General features: G+C 33.8%; 2 protein-coding genes across 2 annotated transcripts; one reads left to right on the forward strand and one right to left on the reverse strand.

The window, feature by feature from the left end:
- Positions 1-2,153: 2,153 nt before the first annotated feature.
- LOC103854330 (trichohyalin) lies at positions 2,154-12,875 on the forward strand. Its single transcript, XM_033284833.1, has 6 exons — positions 2,154-3,848; positions 4,187-4,607; positions 4,675-5,217; positions 5,304-5,846; positions 5,931-11,827; positions 11,912-12,875. Exons 1-6 carry the CDS (start codon positions 3,501-3,503, stop codon positions 12,275-12,277), a joined length of 8,118 nt encoding a protein of 2,705 aa, XP_033140724.1. The 5' UTR covers positions 2,154-3,500; the 3' UTR covers positions 12,278-12,875.
- A 1,744-nt stretch (positions 12,876-14,619) lies between these two features.
- On the reverse strand, positions 14,620-19,676 carry LOC103854329 (loricrin). Its single transcript, XM_033284841.1, has 2 exons — positions 17,326-19,676; positions 14,620-17,215 (listed from the first exon to the last, which is right to left on the reverse strand). The coding sequence occupies exons 1-2, from the start codon at positions 17,674-17,676 to the stop codon at positions 14,957-14,959; spliced, it is 2,610 nt and encodes an 869-aa protein (XP_033140732.1). The 5' UTR covers positions 17,677-19,676; the 3' UTR covers positions 14,620-14,956.
- Positions 19,677-21,031: the final 1,355 nt, after the last annotated feature.

Raw genomic sequence — 21,031 nt, forward strand, 5'->3', positions numbered from 1 at the left:
TTGGATGAATAAAATGCACGAGGGAGAGTTTCAAAACAATTAGGAACTGCTTCTGAAAATCAGAAGATATATATCATTCGTTTCCAATTGAAATCGAGACACTAACTTAGGGTTTCGTCTTCAAGTTTGATACGTTGAAGCTGACAGGGTCCATCATTTAAATCTAGACAAGACCCTTAGAGCATCATTATCCCTAAACCCTTTAAAGGGTCTCTTATTTAACTTTTTATAGTTTTTAAAGTGTAAAAGTGAGTTTTTTTTTGTGACGTCGAACAGCCATTCTATTACTCAAGCTTGAGGTGGTCTGGGTAACCAGATCGGAATAGAACAACCAATGAAAAGTAAGTGTAAAAATGAGTTAAAATACTTAGAAAGAGATTTGCACATTTATGTGGTTTATTTCAAGTCTCTTAATTATGGTTCTTAAAAAAAAAGTATAAAACATTCTCAACACAAGTTTGTTTTTAAAGATCATAGTTGTTGTTACTCACCCATGTACACAAAGTAATCTAGGAACACAGGTAAATGTATAAATAAAAGTAGATGGAATCATCATTTGCTTATACATATATTATAACTTTGTTTGTAGACATCATTACATATATTTAGCTTTTGAAGGTTATGTATATGCTACAACACGAGACAAACACACACAACATCTATCTATCTACGGAAGCAAAAAATGGTACTTACAAGATGGGCAAGCACTTCACAATCACTCCCAGTATGGTACTTGTGAAACTTCAGTCTTTCACTCTGCTCTTGGGAACGCATTGATGCTCCTTAGAGCCTGTTTCACACCCATCCTAGCAGCTTCCCTCAAATACCAATACTTGAAAAGCTAAAATTCAAAGAACAACATCATTTGAATTACGGTGGTTACATAAAAAAAAAGGAGAGAAACCCATACGAGCAATCAAATGGATAGAAAACACATCAATGAAGTTAAAATTCAAATACTATTTTACAGCATCTCTCTACTGAGTTTCATAGGAAACATTACAAAATTGATTCCTTTACTAATCGATTCAATAATCAATTGGATGATTTTCGATTTCTCTACACCAATCAACACAAATATATATACTTTTTGAAGATTTTTACTCCGAAGCAGTATGTGAGATCATTGAGAGTGAGAAGACTAATCTTTCTCTATCAAACTTCACAAGGGTGAGACAATTCATATAAACAAAAAAACACAAAACTTTCAGCATCAAATGGTTGGACCAGAAACAGAGGATAACAGAGTTGAGTAACCAATTACTATCTTCTTCGTTCTCATGAGCTAACTGAGAGAGAAAAATCAAAACCTCTTTGAGAAGAATGGATTCAGGAAACGGGCCGTGGCTTCGTCAGGTCTCGAGGAGAAGCTGTGGCTGTCGTCTTTCTTGCTTTTCTTCTTCTTAGACGAAGACGCGTGGAGGAGTGACTCCATTTTGAAGGAAGCATGAGAGAAGTGAGATGGAGAAGAAGAAGCTACAGGGAAAGGGAAGAAGAGGAGACCGTCTCTTGTGTACCCTAATTAAGAGACTGTCTTTATGATAATTGATATATATATATTTTTTTTGTAATTAAACTAATAAGAGACTCCTTAAGAGAATTGGATAAAGATGCTGAGAATGAATTTCTAAGTGGAGTTTTTCTAAATACTCTCTGTTTCAAAATACTTGAAGTTTTAGGTTGGAGCACAACTATTAAGAAACTTGTCTTTTATCCAAAAATATCATTAAAATATAAATTAAAAATAATTTAACCAATCACAAAACATATTATAAAATATGATTGGTTACACAGTTTTTGATAAAGTTAAAAGGTACATTGAAATATGAAAACATCATCTATTTTGAAACATCAAAAACTCTCTAACACATCATCTATTTTGAAACGGAGGGAGTATACTTTAACATTAAAAAATGGACAATTATCAATAGACTATTTTCAAGTTTTGGTCACAAAATATACCACAAAGAGAAAAATGACCAAAATGTTTCATTTAATAGGTAAAAGAATACTAGTACCCTAGATATATAAATTTTAGATTATATTTTTTTCAAATTCGAACTTTTTTATAAAAATTTTTTGTTTTGATTTTTTTTTTCGAATTTTTTTTTTTCATATGTTTTTTTTTGTAATACGAAAATACTTTTTGAAACTATTTTTCAAATTTTTATTTTCAAATTTTTAATATTTGTTTTCTATTTTATAAAATTTTAAACCTCAAACCCAAATCTACACCCCTTAACTCTAAACTCTAAGGTTTGGATTAGTTAACCCTAGGGGTATAAGTGTATATTTATCTCTTTAATAAAATATTTTAGTCATTTTGATTCTTAGAGTCTATATTTGTGATATAAACTTTTTTAGTGATATCTTAGGGTATTTCCCTTCAAAAATATATGGGTCGTTGAAAAAAAAGAAAAACTCCAAAAAAATACTCCAACTACATTTTGTTAAACATTTTAATATCCAATTTTTTTGCAATCCAGTTTGATATCCAAACTAATTATTTTGCTCATTTAATACACTTACTTTTAATTCTGTGCCAATTTTAATACTGAAATTATGAAAATTTAATCAAAAATATTAATAGGCTTCAATCAAAATTTAAAATCTCTCTAAAATTCAAAAAAAAAATCTTAAAAATTTCAAATTTATTTTAGGTTTTAAGAATAAAAGTAACTAAATTTGGATAATATTCTAAATTTTAGAAAAATTAAGTATGAGCATAATAAATAAATTATTCAAAACTTCAGAAAACATAGTAAATTTGAAATTAAAACAAAAAAATATTATGAAAAAAGATTATCAAAAATTTATTTACTTTATTCTTAAACATTAAAATAAAATTTAAAATTTAACTTTTTTTTTAAATTTTAGAGATTTTGTAAGTTTTGTCTGAAACGTATTATTAAATGAGCATACTTTGGGTATTAAAATGAGCATATTTTTAAAAGTAAAAGTATTAAAATGAGCAAATTAGTTAGTTTGGATATTAAACCGGGTAGAAAAAAACTTGAGTATTAAAACGCCTAACGAAACTTAGTTGAGATATTTTTATGGAATTTTCCCTTGAAAAAACTGAACTAAACTTCAAGAATTTTTTTTGAGAAATGACTAAAACATGGAATTGATTCGAGGATTTAATATAAGAAACATAGGACACTAAAGGCAAAGCCATAATAACCTCTTGTGAGTTTGTGTTGGCCCAAACATCGTGCCGGTTCCCACCGGTTTGCTTAAAATTTTGTTTCGTTTCAGCAGTAACCGTTTTAACCGGATCTGTTCGGTTCAGTTTATTACCTTTAATATTCTCCAGTTCTCGAAATCCACATGATTTGGCCAGCCACTAATAAGCTATGTTTGCTATTTTTTTTCAAAGATGTGTCCATCAAATTCTCTAAGTCATTGATTCCATAAATCTAAACTTAGTATTCGATTCATTTCATTATATATAACAGTTCAAGAAAAAAAAACCATCTCATCAGTATATATCATCAATCATGAAAAAAGTTTCTTTGTTGTGCTTATGTTGCATCACCATCTTGGCAACAAGTTTAAGCTTCAATGTAGTTTCAGCACACGAGATAGCCGTGAATGCGCCAAATACGATTAAAGATATAGAGTCATACATCTCTAACAGAGCCATTGGGTTTGTTTTAAAGCTGGAAGATGAGTGTCCGATAAGAGAAAAGCTAAGATCATTCTTTGAGAAACTAAAGGATCTCTTGAAGTTGGAGTCCTCTGTTACACCGATGATCGAAGAAAATGAGCCCAAAACGTTCATGTCCCATATGAAATCGAAAGCCGATAATCTCCTCCAAACGATGTTGATGATTGGGAGAGGACTGGTGAGTTCCAGTGAAAGAAAAAAAGCTCATCCTTTTGAATGACTCAAATAAATGTTTTACTGATTGTGAGTGTTTATCTACGGCTTATTAATTGGTTTACTTGCTTTTAAAATAATTTTAAATAACTGTTTTCGAAAATATATTTTGATATACAAAATATTGAAATTTAAACTATGAACCTTTTTTTTTTGTATAACACAAATTACAAATATTTGGATTTGAAGAATCAAAGTTCTAGTCTTATGTGGCCAATACTGAACTAACTTCCATGACCACCCAGCTATGCTTCAAGGACATGTGGAACTTACCAATGATTTTTATTTTTTTGAATACGACAGTTGAGTTCAAGTGTAAGGAAGGAGATGTTTAAAGTGATGAAATCGCTCACTGAGTTACATGCTGCGATTGGTAAAGTTATTACGGAGAAACATATAAAAGGGGACGAATCAATGTCACTTTCTTTGGAACAAAAGAACGCCGTCGAAAATGCAGTATCTCAATGGGAAGTAACAATCACCCGAATCGTGGAGATTGTTGTAGAAGTTAAGTCAAAAAGTTCAAGTGCGGCTTCAGGGGAAGAGAGCAGTAATACTGGTCAAAACAGCACTTCGGTGAATGAAACCACGTTGGAGTCAAATAAAGGAAATTCCGAGTCCATGCAAGAAAATTCAGATAATGTTAGTGAAAGCAATGAAGATTCCAAAAACGATGTAGCAATGAAGGCTAAAGAAGGCAATAGAGTAGAAGATGTTAAAGGAGGTAATAAGTTTTTTTAGGAAGAAAAAAAAACGTAGACTCTAATATCTTTTTTTTGTCAACAATCTAGATGTGAATAATGAGAAGCAATTAGAAGTTCAAGGAGGGAGTATTGATTCGAATACTAATACGAGCTTGGATGCTAAAGAGGATATTAACTCAGAGGTCAAGGCTAATACTGATGGAAGTTCCATTACTAAGAACTTGGAAGAAGCTAAAGGAAATAGTGGAGTTTTAACAAATGATAATAATTTGGAGAACAAAGGGAGTGAGGTTACACTAAATGATGGAGATCACACGAAGGAAAATGGTGAAGAGACTCAAGAAAACAATGGAGAAGTAGTGATGAATGAGAACTTAGAGAACAACAAAGATAATAAAGAAGTGAAGGATGATGGATTGGTAGAGACTAAGAAAAATCATGAAACTTCTATGGAAGAAAATCGAGAACATACTCAAAGAGGAACTGAAGTTTCTATGAATGAAGAAAACATGCATACCAAAAGTGGAAATGCTGATTCTAATAAGGAGAAGGAAGTAGAGGTTCAAGGAGAAAATATTGGAGACTCTACTAAAGATGTAAATTTGGAGAATAAAGAAGATTTTAAAGGAGGTAATGGAGTTTTTTTTAGAAATAAAACAACAAATATTAAAGGTCAAAAAGTGGACACTAATATCTTTTATTCTCTACAAATGTAGATGCTAATAGTGAGAAGAAATTAGAAGTTCAAGGAGGAAACAATGGAGATTCACAAATTAACAAGAATTTAGATACTAAAGAAGATGTTAAGTCGGAGGTTGATGCTAGAAATGATGGAAGTTCGATGACTGAAGAGTCGGAAACTCAAGGAAATGATGAAGTTTCTACAAAGAATACTAACTTGGAGAATAAAGGAAGTGAGGCTACATTAAATGATGAATACCACACAAAAGAAAATGGGAAAAATACTCAAGAAAACAATGCAGAACTAGTGAATGATGAGAACTTGGAGAAAAATAAAGATAATAAAGAAGTGAAGGATAATGGATTGGTGGAGACTAACACAGATCATGAAAATTCTACGGAAAAAAAGCGAGAACATATTCAAGGAGGCACTGAAGTTTCTATAAATGAAAAAAAGATGCATACCAACAGTGGAAATGCTGATTCTAATAAGGAGAAGGAAGTAGAGGTTCAAGGAGAAAGTATTGGAAACACCACCAAAGATCTAAATTTAGAGAATGAAGAAGACCTTAAAGGAGGTAATGAAGTTATTTAGAATGACAAAAACAAATATTAAAGGTTAAACGTAGAGTTTAATATCTTTTATTTGTCCAAAAATGTAGATGCTAATAGTGAGAAGCCATTAGAGGTTCAAGAAGGAAGTATTGGAGATTCACACATTAACAAGAATTTGGATACTAAAAATGGTGTTAAGTCAGAGGTTGATGCTAGAAATGATGGAAGTTCCATGACTGAATCGGAAGACACTAAAGGAAATGGTCAATTTTTTACAAAGGATACTACCTTGGAGAATAAAGAGAGTGAGGCTAGAATAAATGATGAAGATCACACAAAGGAAAATGGGGAAGAGACTAAAGAAAATAATGGAGAACTAGTGAAAGATGAAAACTTGGAGAACAACAAAGATAATAAAGAAGTGAAGGATGATGGTTTTGTAGAGACTAAGACAAATCATGAAAATTCTACTGAAGAAAAGAGAGAACATACTCAAGGAGGAACTGAAGTCTCTATGAATGGAGAAGTGATGCCTACCAAAGGTGGAAATGTAGATTCTAATAAGGAGAGTGAAGTAGAGTTTCAAGGAGAAAGTATTGGGAACTCAACCAAAGATATAAATTTGAAGGATAAAGAAGATGTTAAGTCGAAAGTAGAGACTAATAAAAATGATGAAAGTTCCATGAAGGAGAAGCAAAGATATTCTCAAGGAAATGATCGAGTTTCAACAAAAGATCAAAACTTGGAGAGCATAGGAGCACACAAAGAGACTATGAATCACAAAACAGTAGAGGCTATGAAAAATAATGGAGATCAGATGAAGGATAAGAGGGAAGAAAATCAACAAAGAGAATCAATGAAGGATGAGAACTCAGAGAACAAAGAGGATAAAAATGAATTGAAGGACAATGAATTAGTAGAGACGAAGACAAGTAATGAAAGTTCTGTAAAAGAAAACAAGGAAGAGGCTCAAGGAAGTAATGAAGTTTCGATGAATGGTCAAATGGATTCCTTAGGTGCAAATGTGGATTCTAATAATAAGGAGGCTGTAGAGTTTAAAAAAAGACATGTTGAAGACTCGAATAAAGATTCTAAACCTAAGGTAGAGGCAATAAAAAATGAAGGCAATTCCATGGAAGAGAAGGGAGAAGTGGCTGAAGGGAACAATGGAGTTTCAACAGAGGATAAGAACTTAGAGAACATCGAAAGTGAACAAGAATTAAAGAACAATATACCAGCAGAGACGAAGACCAACAAAGAAACTACTATGGAAGAAAATAAAGAGAAGGATCATGTAAACAATGATGAGTCCACATATGATGGAAATAAGAACGAGTCTAAAGATGATAAGTTGGACAAGACTAAGAAAAATAAAAAAGATCATATGGATAAAAAGTGGCGAGAGGCTAAGGGAAATGAAAAAAGTTTTATGAGAGAACACCAAAAAGAGGTTAGTGTTGACAACAAAGGCGACAAGAAAGAGATTAAGGATGGAAAACCGCTGGAAGTTAAAGAAAATAAGGAAAACAAAGAAGAAACTCAAAGAAACAGTAGTGGACAATACACAAACGTAGACAATAAAGAAGGTAAGGATGACAAATCAAAAGAGGCTAAAGAAAATAAGGAAAGTTCTAACAATAAAATACAAGAAAAAGTGCAAGGAAGCGGTAGAGATACAACTAAGGTAGACAGAAAAAAAGATAGAAGCTCTATAGATAACATGGACATAGAGGTTCAAAAAGGAAGTGAAGAGTCAATGAAAGAGGCAGAAAGAAAAGAGCATGAAAAAAATAAATCTACGAAAATTGAAAAAGAGGAAAAAAAGCAGAAAGAGCACGAAGAACACAAATCCAAGAAGAAAGAAGAAGAGAAAAGGAAAGAGCATGAAAAAAATAAGTTGAAGGAAAATGATGATGATAAAAAGAAGCAAAAAGAACACAGTGGATACAAATCCAAAAAGAAAGAAAAAGAGAAAAGGAAAGAACACAAAGAACACAAATCCAAGAGAAATGAAGAAGAGAGAAAAGATCACGAAAGAAACAAATTGAAGAATGAAGAAGAGAAAAAGAAACAGAAAGAGCACGAAGAACACATATCCAAAAAGAAAGAAGAAGAGAAAAGAAAAGAGTACGAAAGAAACAAATCAAAGAAAAATGAAGAAGAGAAAAAAAAGCAGAAAGAGCACGAAGAACACATATCCAAAAAGAAGGAAGAAGAAAAAAGGAAAGAGCACGAAAGAAACAAATTAAAGAATGAAGAAGACAAAAAGAAGCAGAAAGAACACGAAGAACGCATATCCAAAAAGAAGGAAGATGAGAAAAGGAAAGAGTACGAAAAAAACAAATCGAAGAAAAATGAAGAAGATCGAAAGAAGCACAAAGAACACATATCCAAAAAGAAAGCAGAAGCGAAAAGGAAAGAGCAAGAAAAAAACAAATCGATGAAAAGTGAAGAAGAGCAAAAAAGGCAGAAAGAGTACGAAGAACACATATCCAAAAAGAAAGAAGAAAATAAAAGGATAGAGCACGAAAGAAACAAATTGATGAATGGAGAAGAGAAAAAGAAGCAGAAAGAGCATGAAGAACACATATCCAAAAAAAAGGAAGAAGAGAAAGAGAATGAGCACGAGAAAAACAAATCGAAGAAAAATGAAGAAGAGAAAAATAAGCAGAAAGAGCACCAAGAACACATATCCAGAAAGAAAGAAGAAGAGAAAAGGATAGAGCACGAAAGAAACCATCTGAAGAATGAAGAAGACAAAAAGAAGCAGAAAGAGCACGAAGAACACATATCCAAAAAGAAAAAAGAAGAGAAAATGAAAGAGCAGGAAAATAACAAATCAAAGAAAAATGAAGAAGAGAAAAAGAAGCAAAAAGAGCATGAAGAACATACATCCAAAAAGAATGAAGAAAAGAAAAAGAAAAAGAAAAAGAAAGAGCACGAAAAAAATAAATCGAAGAAAAATGAAGAAGAGAAAAAGAAGCAGAAAGAGCACAATGAACACTTATCTAAAAAGAAAGAAGAAGAGCATAGGATAGAGCATGAAAGAAACAAATTGAAGAATGAAGAAGAGAAAAAGAAGCAGAAAGAGCACGAAGAACATATATCCAAAAATATGGAAGAAAAGAAAAGGAAAGAGCACGAACAAAACAAATCGAAGAAAAATGAAGAAGAGAAAAATAAGCAGAAAGAGAACGACGAACACATGTCTAGAAAGAAAGAAGAAGAGAAAAGGATAGAGCATGAAAGAAACAAACTGAAGAATGAAGAAGAGAAAAAGAAGCATAAAGAGCACGAAGAACACAAATCCAAAAAGAAAGAAGAAGAGAAAAAGAAAGAGCACGAAAGAAACAAATTGAGAAAAAATGAAGAAGAAAATAAGAAGCAGAAAGAGCATGAAAAACACATATCCCAAAAGAAAGAAGAAGATAAAAGGAAAGAGCATGAAGAACACACATCCAAAAAGAAAGAAGAAGAGAAAAGAAAAGAGCACGAAAAAAACAAAGCCAAGAAAAATGAAGAAGAGAAAATGAAAGAGCACGAAAAAAATAAATCCAAGAAAAATGAAGATAAAAAGAGTGAGCATGAACAATACAAATCTAAGAAAACGCACAAAGAAAACAAATCCAATAACAATGAAGAAGAGGAAACGAAAAAGGGAGAATATGAAGAAACCAAATCCAAGAAAAATGAAGAACAAAAGAAGAGAGAACGTGAAGAAGAGAAAAAGAAAGAACATGAAGAAAACAAATTTAAAAAAGAAGAAGAAAGAAAAGATGAAAGATACGACATACGAACAACTCTAAAAATCAAGAATAATAAGAGAAAAAAAGAGAAGACCAAAGAAGACGTAAAAATGTCTAATGATGATAAATCAAAAGATCATGAAAAAGAAATGCTAGCAAATGCTAAAGAAAAGAGTGAGGAAAGTGAAAAAGAAATGCAAGCAGAGACTCTATCAAGGAGTGAGGAATCAGATAAAGAAATGCAAGCAGATGCTCCAACAAAGAGTGAGGAATCTGTAAAAGAAATGCAAACAAAGACTCATGCAAGGAGTGAAGAATCTGAGAAAAAAATACAAGCAGAGGCTCAAGCAAGGAGTGAAGAACATGAGAAAAATATGCAAGCAGAAGCTCAAGCAAAAAGTGAGGTATCTGAAAAAGAAACGCAAACAAAAGATCAAGCAAAGAATGAAGAACCAGAGAAAGAAATGCAAGCAAATGCTCACACTGAAAATGAGGAATCCGAGAAAGAAATGCAAGCAGAAGCTCACGCAAGGAGTGAGGAATCTGAAAAAGAAATGCAAGAAGAAGCTCAAGTAAAGAGTGTTGAATCTGAGAAAAGAAAGCACACAAAGGCTCAAGCAGAAAATGAAGATTCCTCGATGAAAAAGCAAGAAGAAATTCAAGAAACAAATGTGGGTGAAAAGAAAGATCAAGGTGATCTTAAAGAGGAAGGTTCCGCAGATGGCAAAACAACTGAAATCAAAGAAGGTTCTATAGAAGAAGACTCCAAAGATGGTGAAACTGTTGAAAACAATGGAGTTAATGAAGAAGCCATGGAAGAACATTCCAAAGATGGCAAGGTAGTTGAAACCAATGGAGGTAAAGAAGATTCCATGGAAGAAGGTCCCAAAGATGAAAAGTTAATTAAAGATAATGAAAACACAACTGAAATAAGTGGAGGCAAAAATTCAACGGTGGGAGATTCATCTTCTGATGATGGTAAGATAGTGGAAAACAATGGTGGCAAAGAAGATTCCCTGGAGGAAGGTGAAGATGGTAAAACAGTTGAAATGCATGGAGGTAAAAATTCCACTGAAGAAGTTTCTAAAGATAGTACGACAGAAATTAATGGTGGTAAAGAAGATTCAATAGAAGAAATCTCTAAGGATGGTGATATAGATGAAATAAATAGAGATAAAGAAGATTCCATGAAGGAAGGTTCTGAAAATGGTAAGACAGCTGAAATCGATGGAAGAAAAGAAGTTCCAATAGAAGAAGGTTCTAAAGATGGTAAGACACTTGAGAATAAGAATAGTACAGAAAGTTCGGTAGAGGAAGGTTCTAAAGATAGTCAGACAGTAGAAGTCAATGAAGGCCAAGATAAATCCATGGAGAAAGGTAATGGAAGTCAAGAAGTAACCATGGAAGAAGGTTCAAAGGATGGTAATACAACTGAACTAAATGGAAGTAAAGATAACTCAATGGAGGAAGGTTCCACAGATGGTAATACAGTTGAAACGGATGGAGTCAAAGAAGATTCCATGAAAGATAAGGCGACGGAGGTTCAAGGAAACAATAATAGCTCCACAAGTGATACATCAATGGCGACAGAGGTTCAAGGACATAATAATAGCTCCACAAGCGATACATCAACGGATGTTAAAGGAGACAGCGCATACATCAATGAAGATTCTACAAAGAATACAACACTGGAAGCTCAAGGTGGTAGTGCTGGAGGCTCAACGAATGGTACAATAGGAGAGACTACAAAGAGTAATGATTCCATGAGCAACCAAAACGTGCAGCATGTTGAAGGAGACAGCATAGACATCAATGAAGATTCTACAAAGAACAAGACAATGGAAGCTCAAGGTGGAGGTGTTGGAGACTCAACGAATGGTGAAAAAGAAGAGACTACAGAGAGTAATGATACTATGAACAACCAAAACGTGCAGCATGGAGAAAACAATGCAAATTCCACAAATAACCAAACATCAGAAAGTTCCTCAACGGAAAAAAAAGTGACAACAGATATCGAGAGCAGTACTTCAAAAGAAGTCACAAGTTTCATATCAAACCTTGAGCACAAATCTCCAGGAACACAAGAGTTCCAGAGCTTCTTCCAGAAGCTTAAAGACTACATGAAATACGCATGGCCAGTATCTTCAACATTTGAGGCAACGGACTCAAGATCCTACATGAGTGAGATGACAAATATGGCAACAAAAGTCTCGGATGCTATGGCTGTCTTGCAAGCCAAGAAACTTGGGTCAGGACTGGTGAGTTAACCTAAAACAACTAATAGAAAAGTCCAAAAAAGTAGAGGATCATAACGGAAACTTTGATCTGGTTTTCTTTGACAGATGAAAACAACACTACAAGGATATCAACAAGAGGTGATGAAGACTCTTACCATCTTGCAATCGGTTTTGAGCAAAGCAGTATCGGGACAACAAAGCCAGAACTCTGGTTCCTTGACGCTTACGTTATCACAACAACAAGCAATTAAGGAAATAACTTTGAAATGGGAACAAGTGATGTCTCAGTTCGTAAGAGTTGCTACGGAGAGTGAGAAACAATTTTCAATGGAGACTTCCACTGGAAACGGCTTTCATATGAAAAAGAGTTTTAGCTCTAGCTCTAGCTCTAGTAGTAGCTCGAGTTCAAGTCCAGGTTTGGATTTCAATCTCAACAGTGAAAGTCCGGAGATGGTGGATGTTAATAGTTAGAGAGTACATTATGTCGATAACAATATGATTATGGTTCATTAGAATTTTACACTGTTGTAAAATAAACCCCAGTCGCCTTGAGGTTTAGACTTTTAATTCTAGGGTGGGTACAATATAGATCGGAATACAAATTGTGAACTTGGGATGTAAATTTTTTCTCGTGGATATGCAAGTAAATTAAGAAGCGGCAATTACTCACTGATACTATGCATGTATATATATACTTTTAGGACTTGGATCATTATGCATATATTTGTGTATTTTGTTAGAGACAAATTTTTGTTTCCTTTAGTGTTTTACATTATTCCGGTGAACTAGAGTTGATTTTGAACTTGTGGAATACGTGTACAGACTTACAAAGATTATTATTTATATTTTTACTTGGACACGTTAAGATTCAGGGTAACATAAACATCCAAAAGATACCATCATAAAAAAACTTCCCACGGAAGGATAAAGTTAAATATGGCTAGAAGATTAAGATTTAACTTCGCGATGATTTGATGTAGATCGAATCAATGGATTAATCATTTCAGAATCTTGATTGGAGAAAAAATGAATTTTCAAACCTATATTTAAGAAAATAAACTACATTGAAAATGGAAACAATGATTTTACGAACCTTTTGTTTTATAAAATTTTATGTACCATTTCTTACAACGAAGTTCACGTGGAATATATATATATATATTTATTTGTAACAACACGTGAAAAAATATTAACTTGAGAAATATTATTAGTTAAATTTTTTTTAACCTAAGTTAGTTAATTTGAAAAAACTTGAGAAATATTATACTACATCCGTTCCTAAAAGGTCCATGTTTTAGAATTTTTTACAATTTTTAATAAAACAAATTAAAATTTAGCTATAAATGCATAGTTTTGTTTTTGTAATTTTATATTTCCTATATTTTAAATCAATAAGATTTTAAGAAATGTAATTAATGTTCTTGAACTTCACAATTTTTCATTATTAATTGACAAAAATTGCATTGAAAATATAAAATATGTATTTTTTGAAACATAAATTTTCTCTAGAATATGGATCTTTTATGAACGGAAGGAGTAAATAAATAAATATATATATATATATATATATATATATATTATTTGTAAAAACACGTGAAATAAATATTAACTTGAGAAATATTATTACTTAAATTTTTTTTTAACTTAAGTTAGTTAATTTGAAAAAACTTGAGAAATATTATAATCCATCCGTTCCTAAAAAGATCATGTTTTACAATTTTTAATAAAATATATTAAAATTTAGCTGTAAATGCATAATTTTTTGTAATTTTATATTTTCTATATTTTTAAATCAATAAAATTTTAAGAAATGCAATTAATGTTTTTGAACTTCACAATTTTTCATTATTAATTGACAAAAAATACATTGAAAATATAAAATATGTATCTTTTTGAAACATAAATTTTCTGTAGAATATGGATTTTTACGAACTGAAGGAGTAAATAATATAGTGGATTTGGATTCCCCGCCACCACCCCCCTTTGCGAACTTGTTTTTGAATGTTTCCGGCTTGTAAACTTTTATGAACTTGTTTCTCTCTGGCAAAAAAAAAAAGAAAAAAAATCCTTTGTAACTTTTACTTTCTCAAATTTGATGTATCATGTACTCATCAATACTATTAAAAGGGAAAGAGTTTTAATAAATCTACTTAAAAAGGTTGTTTGGACCCTTTCATTATTAACTTAACTTATTATATACAAGCAAATAAATCATAACTTAATCCTATATTCGTTCAAAAAAAACTTGACCCTATCATTTTTAATAACAACCCGCAGAATACCATGGCGTAGCAAACTGGACTACGTTTTCATTTATTTCAAAATACTACGTGTTTGTTTTGTTAGGTTTCCTTAGATTCAAATTTTATGAGGTCCACATGTTATTATCTAATGGATCATTTCCATTAACAAAATTATATTTTCTTCAAACTTTACGAACATATACCACACTGAATAGGAAAATATAATAAATGATGGCCTTATATCATAATCTCATAGTTTTACAATTGGATTAGTGTATTTAGCGTAAATAGTTTTTGCATATAAGGTTTTATGGTATCAGACAACATCAAATATTTATATAAAAAATATTCTGTTAATCTTTTTAAAAACAACTATGTGTTTTATGCAAATTATGTTTGATTTTTTAAATTAAATATAGTTCGATTAAAATTTTAAAATAAAAAATATAAATTTTATATACAAATTTAAACATATATTATAGCACATGTTAAAAATTAAATATAATTAATATTTGTAGGTAAATAATTTTTATTTTAAAAATACATATACCCATTTGGTTCTCGGTTTGGTTTCAATTTTTTGATTCAAGAGATAAAACATCTGATCGGTTATTTATGAAATTCGGTTCAATTTTAGTTTTGTTTTTTTTTCAGTTGATTCTTAGGTTTCGGATAAATGTTCTAAGACTTATATATTATCTCAGAATCTAGTAATTTATTATATTCATATTTTACAACAGAATTAAAAAAAAATCCTAAATTGTCCATGCAGTAAAGCTAACGCATGTAGGTGATTCTCTAGTATTTAGCAAAAACATTCTACAGCTCGCTGCTGTAAATTAGCAGGGCCGTCTCTTTATTGAAGTTATAGGATTGATATATGTTTGTCCTGAACCTACGAATTTAATTAGACGTTGCCGGAGCTTTTGTCTTCTGAGGAATGGCTGAAGGAGCTTTTGTCTAAGGATTTTGAGTGCGTCTTTTGATAGTTGGAAGAACCTTCATACCTCGTAGAGCCAGTTTTTCCTTTGAAAGATTTGCCTTCGGAGGCTCCTTCAGCTAAACCTGAACCACCCTGTGTACTTCCTTGGGCACTTGTTGTGGAGCTTCCTTTAGCAGAATATCCACTATTCATTGAATTTGCTCCTGCAGCTGAGCTATCAGTTGTACTTCCACTCGGCCCACCTGCGGATGCTCCTCCAGCTTGGTAAGATGAGCTTCCAGTTTCACTTCCGGTGAAAGAGCTCCCACCTCTACCAGAAGGACTCCCGGTGGGACTCCCCATGGTGTTTCCACCTGTAGAATCTGAGTAAGAATCTCCATTATTCATGGACCTTTCTCCTGCGGCGGTGGTTTTAGTTGAACCTCCACTTGCACCTCCGGAAGTGCTTTCCTCACTGGCGTTTCCACCAGTGGCGATTTTACTGTCCTTAGAAGACTTTCCACCACCCATAGAACTTGATTCTTCCGTAGACATATTGGATGTATTTCCGCTTGAACCACCAGCACCAGAGGTTTCACCACCAGCACTTTCACCTGAGCCTGAGCTATCATCAGTTGGACTTCCACTTGCGCCACCAGCAGAGGTTCCACCGCTGCCACTTCCACCACCGGCACCAGTTGTACTTCCGGTATCACCAGAGCTTCCACCCCCGGCACCCGTTGTACTTCCGGTATCACCAGAGCTTCCACCAGCAGCACCAGTTGTACTTTTGGTATCACCTGAGCTTCCACCTCCTGCACCAGTTGTACTTCCGGTATCACCAGAGCTTCTACCACCAGCACCAGTTGTACTTCCGGTATCACCAGAGCTTCCACCCCCGGCACCAGTTGTACTTCCGGTATCACCAGAGCTTCCACCCTCGGCACCCATTGTACTTCCGGTATCACCAGAGCTTCCACCAGCAGCACCAGTTGTACTTCTGGTATCACCAGAGCTTCCACCCCCGGCACCAGAGCTTCCACCCCCGACACCAGTTGTACTTCCGGTATCACTAGAGCTTCCACCCTCGGCACCCATTGTACTTCCGGTATCACCAGAGCTTCCACCAGTAGCACCAGTTGTACTTCCGGTATCACCAGAGCTTCCACCCCCAGCACCAGTTGTACTTCCGGTATCACCAGAGCTTCCACCTCCGACACCAGTTGTACTTCCGGTATCACCAGAGCTTCCACCAGTGGCACCAGTTGTACTTCCGGTATCACCAGAGCTTCCACCAGCAGCACCAGTTGTACTTCCGGTATCACCAGAGCTTCCACCAGCAGCACCAGTTGTACTTCCGGTATCACCAGAGCTTCCACCAGCAGCACCAGTTGTACTTCCGGTATCACCAGAGCTTCCACCCCCGGCACCAGTTGTACTTCCAGTATCACCAGAGCTTCCACCAGCAGCACCAGTTATACTTCCGGCATCACCAGAGCTTCCACCAGCAGCACCAGTTGTACTTCCGGTATCACCAGAACTTCCACCCCCGGCACCAGTTGTACTTCCGGTATCACTAGAGCTTCCACCACCACCCATGGAACTTCCTCCTCCTGCAGTTGAGCTATCAGTTGGGCTTCCACCCGGGCTACCGCCTCCACCGCCAGCATGACTTCCAGTTTCACTAGACGGAGTACCACTGTCGGAGGATGGATTTCCACTGCCACCAGTACTTCCATCTCCCATACCAGTGTTTCCAGCTCCCATGGTGGAAGAACCACTGCCTGAGCTACCACCTCCAGTCCCTCCAGCTCCGGGGTAGGGAGAACCACTTCCAGAGCTTCCATCTCCAGCGCTTCCAGCTCCCATGGAGGAGGTACCACCGCCAGAGCTTCCACCTCCAGCGCTTCCAGCTCCCAAGGAGGAGGCACCACCGCCGGAGCTACCACCTCCAGCACTTACAGCTCCCATGGAGGAAGAACCACTGCCGGAGCTTCCCCCTCCAGCACTTCCGGCGTCATCATCTCCACCTCCAATGCCAAGAGATGGGAGATCAATATCACCGTCACCAGTCTTCTCACGTACAGTTTTCACAAACTGACCAATTACTTGTGCCCATTTCATCATAGATGTGATCAGCACTCTCCTTTGTTCACTTGTCATTGTTAGTGAACCGCTCCTCTTATACTCAGCCATAACTTTTCCCATCGACATCAAACTTTCAATCAACTTGCTCGTATCCGCCTACCACAAAGCCAAAAAAAAGATAACATTCATCAAAAACATTTTTTCATTTCAAATTTACATGAACATGTACTAATACTCGAATGAGATAACAAAATATACACTCTTACCGATGCTTTGACACCCAATGCAGTGATAGCCTTGAAGAGCCCCTCAGAATGTGCTTTCAACTGAGACTCAAATTCTGACGATGAAGACTTCCCTGCTGTTGAGTTTATGAAGATCAAAAAAGCCTTCAGTTTTGAGAAGAACTCCTTGTACTCCACTTTCGAGGAGCATAAGCTCTCAAGGTTGTCTATAAATCTAATCATAATCTTGAAAGCGAAAGGTTCAAACTCGTTGGCCAGTCTAGGAAGTTTACTCAAGTAATGCCTTAATAAGAAACCTCCTTGCGCTTCATATACCGTACTTGATGCTACTATTATACACATTAGACATATTGCTAAAGGAAATCTTGTCATTTTCCTGTCAGATGAAAAAAAAAGAATTAGAGTGATTTATTAAAAGAATTTTTTTTTTAAAGTTTCTATTATTTTTTTTAGTTTATTGAATGATTTTATTTCATAAAAGAACTCGATTATATAGATGCTTAAGAACGCTTAATTTGCTTTAAGAGAAATTGGTGGATCCATTGAAGGCCGAGAGAGAGAATAGCAAAATGTTAATGGCTCTCGTGTTCTATAACCGATTAAGACGGCAAATTGTGTTTCTACCATTCAATTAGATTATAACATTAAAGTTCTCACTTAAATTTTAACATTAAAGTTCTCAAGTACTAGTCCCTCTTTTAATGTTTTGTAGAAATATTAAAATATGCTCATTCATTATTAATTTATTACATTTTTAATAACATGCAGTATTCAGATTATATTTGTATCCGATTGTAATACAATAACAATACGTATAAATGTAAACCTTCTATATTTGAGAAAGCCAACACTTTCTGTTTTTGGGCATCTGTCCGGAGTCTAAAATTGCTTTCTATATATTTGAAATAAAACTGCATGTCCTCTATCATTTCTTTAAATAGAACTATACGTTTATAAATCGCGATTCAGTACGACACAAATGATTTTCACGTATTGCAAAATATACAAAATATTCCTTATTAAGTTAAAAACAATTTTCTTCAGAAATAGTAATATATAAACGTAAGATATTTGTAAATTTAAAAACTAATATTAAGATTATAGCATATTCGATTTATTATGCATTATACAGTAATGATTGATAAGATAAAATAAAACATACCCAATCAACATTAGTATTAGACATTTTTGTCCACTTAGAACTAATACTAATGTTAATCCAATTATGTCCTTCTAATCAATAATTAAACTTGTTTAAAATAATAATAATTAAAACTAATTTTTAATATTATTTATTTTTACATTTGTTAAAAGTTAATGAGGTCAAAAATAGTTTCTCTCGAAAAAAAATCAATGATTGTCTCTGTTTCTTCGTTTTGTCTTTCTGATCGAATGAAGAAGATTCTCTCTGCCGTTCATTGGTCAAGGGTCGTTTGGTCACTAGAGTTGTTAGACGATATTGAGCTTGTCGCCCTCAACGATCCCTTCATCACCACTAAGCACATGGTTTGTTTCTTTCCTTTGACGTGGTTTCAATACTGGATTGGTTCATTTCATTATATGACTCAGTTTCGTGGCTATGATCGTTTTGGCTTTGGGAAACCCATCAATTGGCTGTTTTGATTGATTGCAGAAGATTTGAGTCTTGAGTCAGAATTTGAACAACGTAATTGATTACTCTTCGTGTTTGATTGTTGCAGACTTATATGTTCAAGTATGATAGTGTTCACAGTCAAAGGAAATACCATGAACTCAAGGTTAAGGATGAGAAGACCCTTCAGCATTAGGTACAACTACCGGATGGTTATCTTTTCTGAGTGTATGATGATCGGCTCAAGCTCTAATGATGAATAAGCAAGAACGTTTCCAGTTAAGAGTCAACGCTTGTTGTCCTTGTTGGTCTCACAACATCCCTCTTGATTCTTCCGCCATTGCCGCATCCTTCTTTTTATACCGCTTCTCATTCGTATTGGGATTATGGTTTGCTGACGGTTCTTGATTTAATACCGTCTTATTCTTCTAATGCAAAACATGTAACAAGAACTTATTTGTAACGAACCAAAAAGGCAGTTTTGTGTCTATTGTTGTTAGTTTGTCATTACACAAGGTTTCCGGGTAAAAGCATATATATGTGCATTTTCTTATGTTAGATAGACAATAGAAAGATAAAAAGAAGAGAAAAAGACTAGAATAGCACTAAACCAAGTTTTTGTTTCCAAAGTAGCACTCAAGGTTCAAAGTCACAAAAATAGGTTTCATTAAAGAGGTAAATATACACTTATACCCCTTGGGTTAATTAATCCAAATCTTAGGGTTTAGAGTTAAGGGGTGGGGTTTTGGAATTAGGGTTTAAAATTTTATAAAAAATAAATACTAAAATAAAAAATAAAAATTTAAAAAACAGTTTCAAAAAGTATTTTTAAATTATAAAAAGAAAATTTGAAAAAAAAAAAAATTTAAAAAAATTATAAAAATTTCGAATCTGAAAACATGTAATCTGAAACTATAAAAAAAATTATTTTTTTATTTTTATTTTTTTTATTTTTATTTTATTTTTTATTTTTATTTATTTTTGTTTGTTTATTTAATTTTAAACTAAGGGTATTAGGGATATTTTACCCTTTAATGAATGTCATTTTTGTGACTTTCTCCTTCTAGTGCTATTTTTGAGACATAAACTTCAAAATGTGCTATTATTGACAATTGCCCTAAAAAGAACTAAGAGAAGAAGCAAAAAAATTGATGAAAATAAGAAAACATGTTTTCCTGCAACAAATTTTTTTAAAAAAAAAGGAAATAACAAGATTTAAAAAATTTAAAGAATATTTTCTAACCGTTTTTAACTAGATTTTCGGATATTAGTTACAAATCTTATAGAATTCACATTCTACCATAGTTAAAAAGTAGCCGAAAGCATAGAAATAGCATATTGTGGGATTAGATGACAGACCCGGTATAAGAATGTATCTTATGGAAAAGTATACATATGTTTAATATTTAGGCTTTTTGAGCTACTCGACTTGCAGAACATAGATGGATATGTATTTGGTATATTATGTATTCTATGTTAATTAGATTATTGTGTTTCCATTAGATTGTCTATTCTAAGTCTAGTTATTTACACTCAAAGACAGTTTTAACTTTTTTATAACATAATAAGACAGTTTCTAACTTTCTACTTCTAAGACACTTTTTCTTAACTTTTCTTAACATATTCCATTCATTATTAACTAAAGTATAACTAAAACATAATCTGTAGGATCCACTAATTTATCATCTTCTTTCGCTTCTCTTCTTTCTCAGATTTTGTTTTCTTTTTTTCAGTCCACAAAATAAAAACACAATCTGATCTTCTTTTTTTCACAGCTCCTCTTCACTGTGCTTCCTGACCCTCGTCCGTAACTCCGATAAACCTCAACCCAGTTCGATTGCGGTTCGTCTTTTCTTTCGCCATGAATCAACATGACCAAGCTTCCTCTTCCACATCGTGCTCCGCAACTCATCGCCTCGCACTGTGATAGTATGTCATGGTGGGTGTGATGGTCGGAATCCACTACGGTGTCGTACGGTGAAGCCCGGGCAACAATGAAGTTTTTTCTCATATTTTCACATTTGGTCCTTTATTTGTTAGGTTATTATCAATTTGGTCCAAACTATCAAATTTTCAGATACATCCTTTTTAATTGTCCGAAAACTTTTAATTGTTCAATTCAATCCCTACAATATG

This window comes from Brassica rapa, chromosome A02, assembly GCF_000309985.2.
Source record: "Brassica rapa cultivar Chiifu-401-42 chromosome A02, CAAS_Brap_v3.01, whole genome shotgun sequence".
Taxonomy (NCBI): Eukaryota; Viridiplantae; Streptophyta; class Magnoliopsida; order Brassicales; family Brassicaceae; genus Brassica; species Brassica rapa.

Coding starts and splice junctions, on each gene's coding strand:
- LOC103854330 (XM_033284833.1), top strand. CDS start 3,501: ATGAAAAAAGTTTCTTTGTTGTGCTTATGTTGCATCACCATCTTGGCA. Junction 5,847..5,930: donor TGAAGAAGACCTTAAAGGAG/GTAATGAAGTTA, acceptor CCAAAAATGTAG/ATGCTAATAGTGAGAAGCCA. Junction 11,828..11,911: donor AGAAACTTGGGTCAGGACTG/GTGAGTTAACCT, acceptor TTTCTTTGACAG/ATGAAAACAACACTACAAGG.
- LOC103854329 (XM_033284841.1), bottom strand. CDS start 17,676: ATGACAAGATTTCCTTTAGCAATATGTCTAATGTGTATAATAGTAGCA. Junction 17,216..17,325: donor CATTGGGTGTCAAAGCATCG/GTAAGAGTGTAT, acceptor GCTTTGTGGTAG/GCGGATACGAGCAAGTTGAT.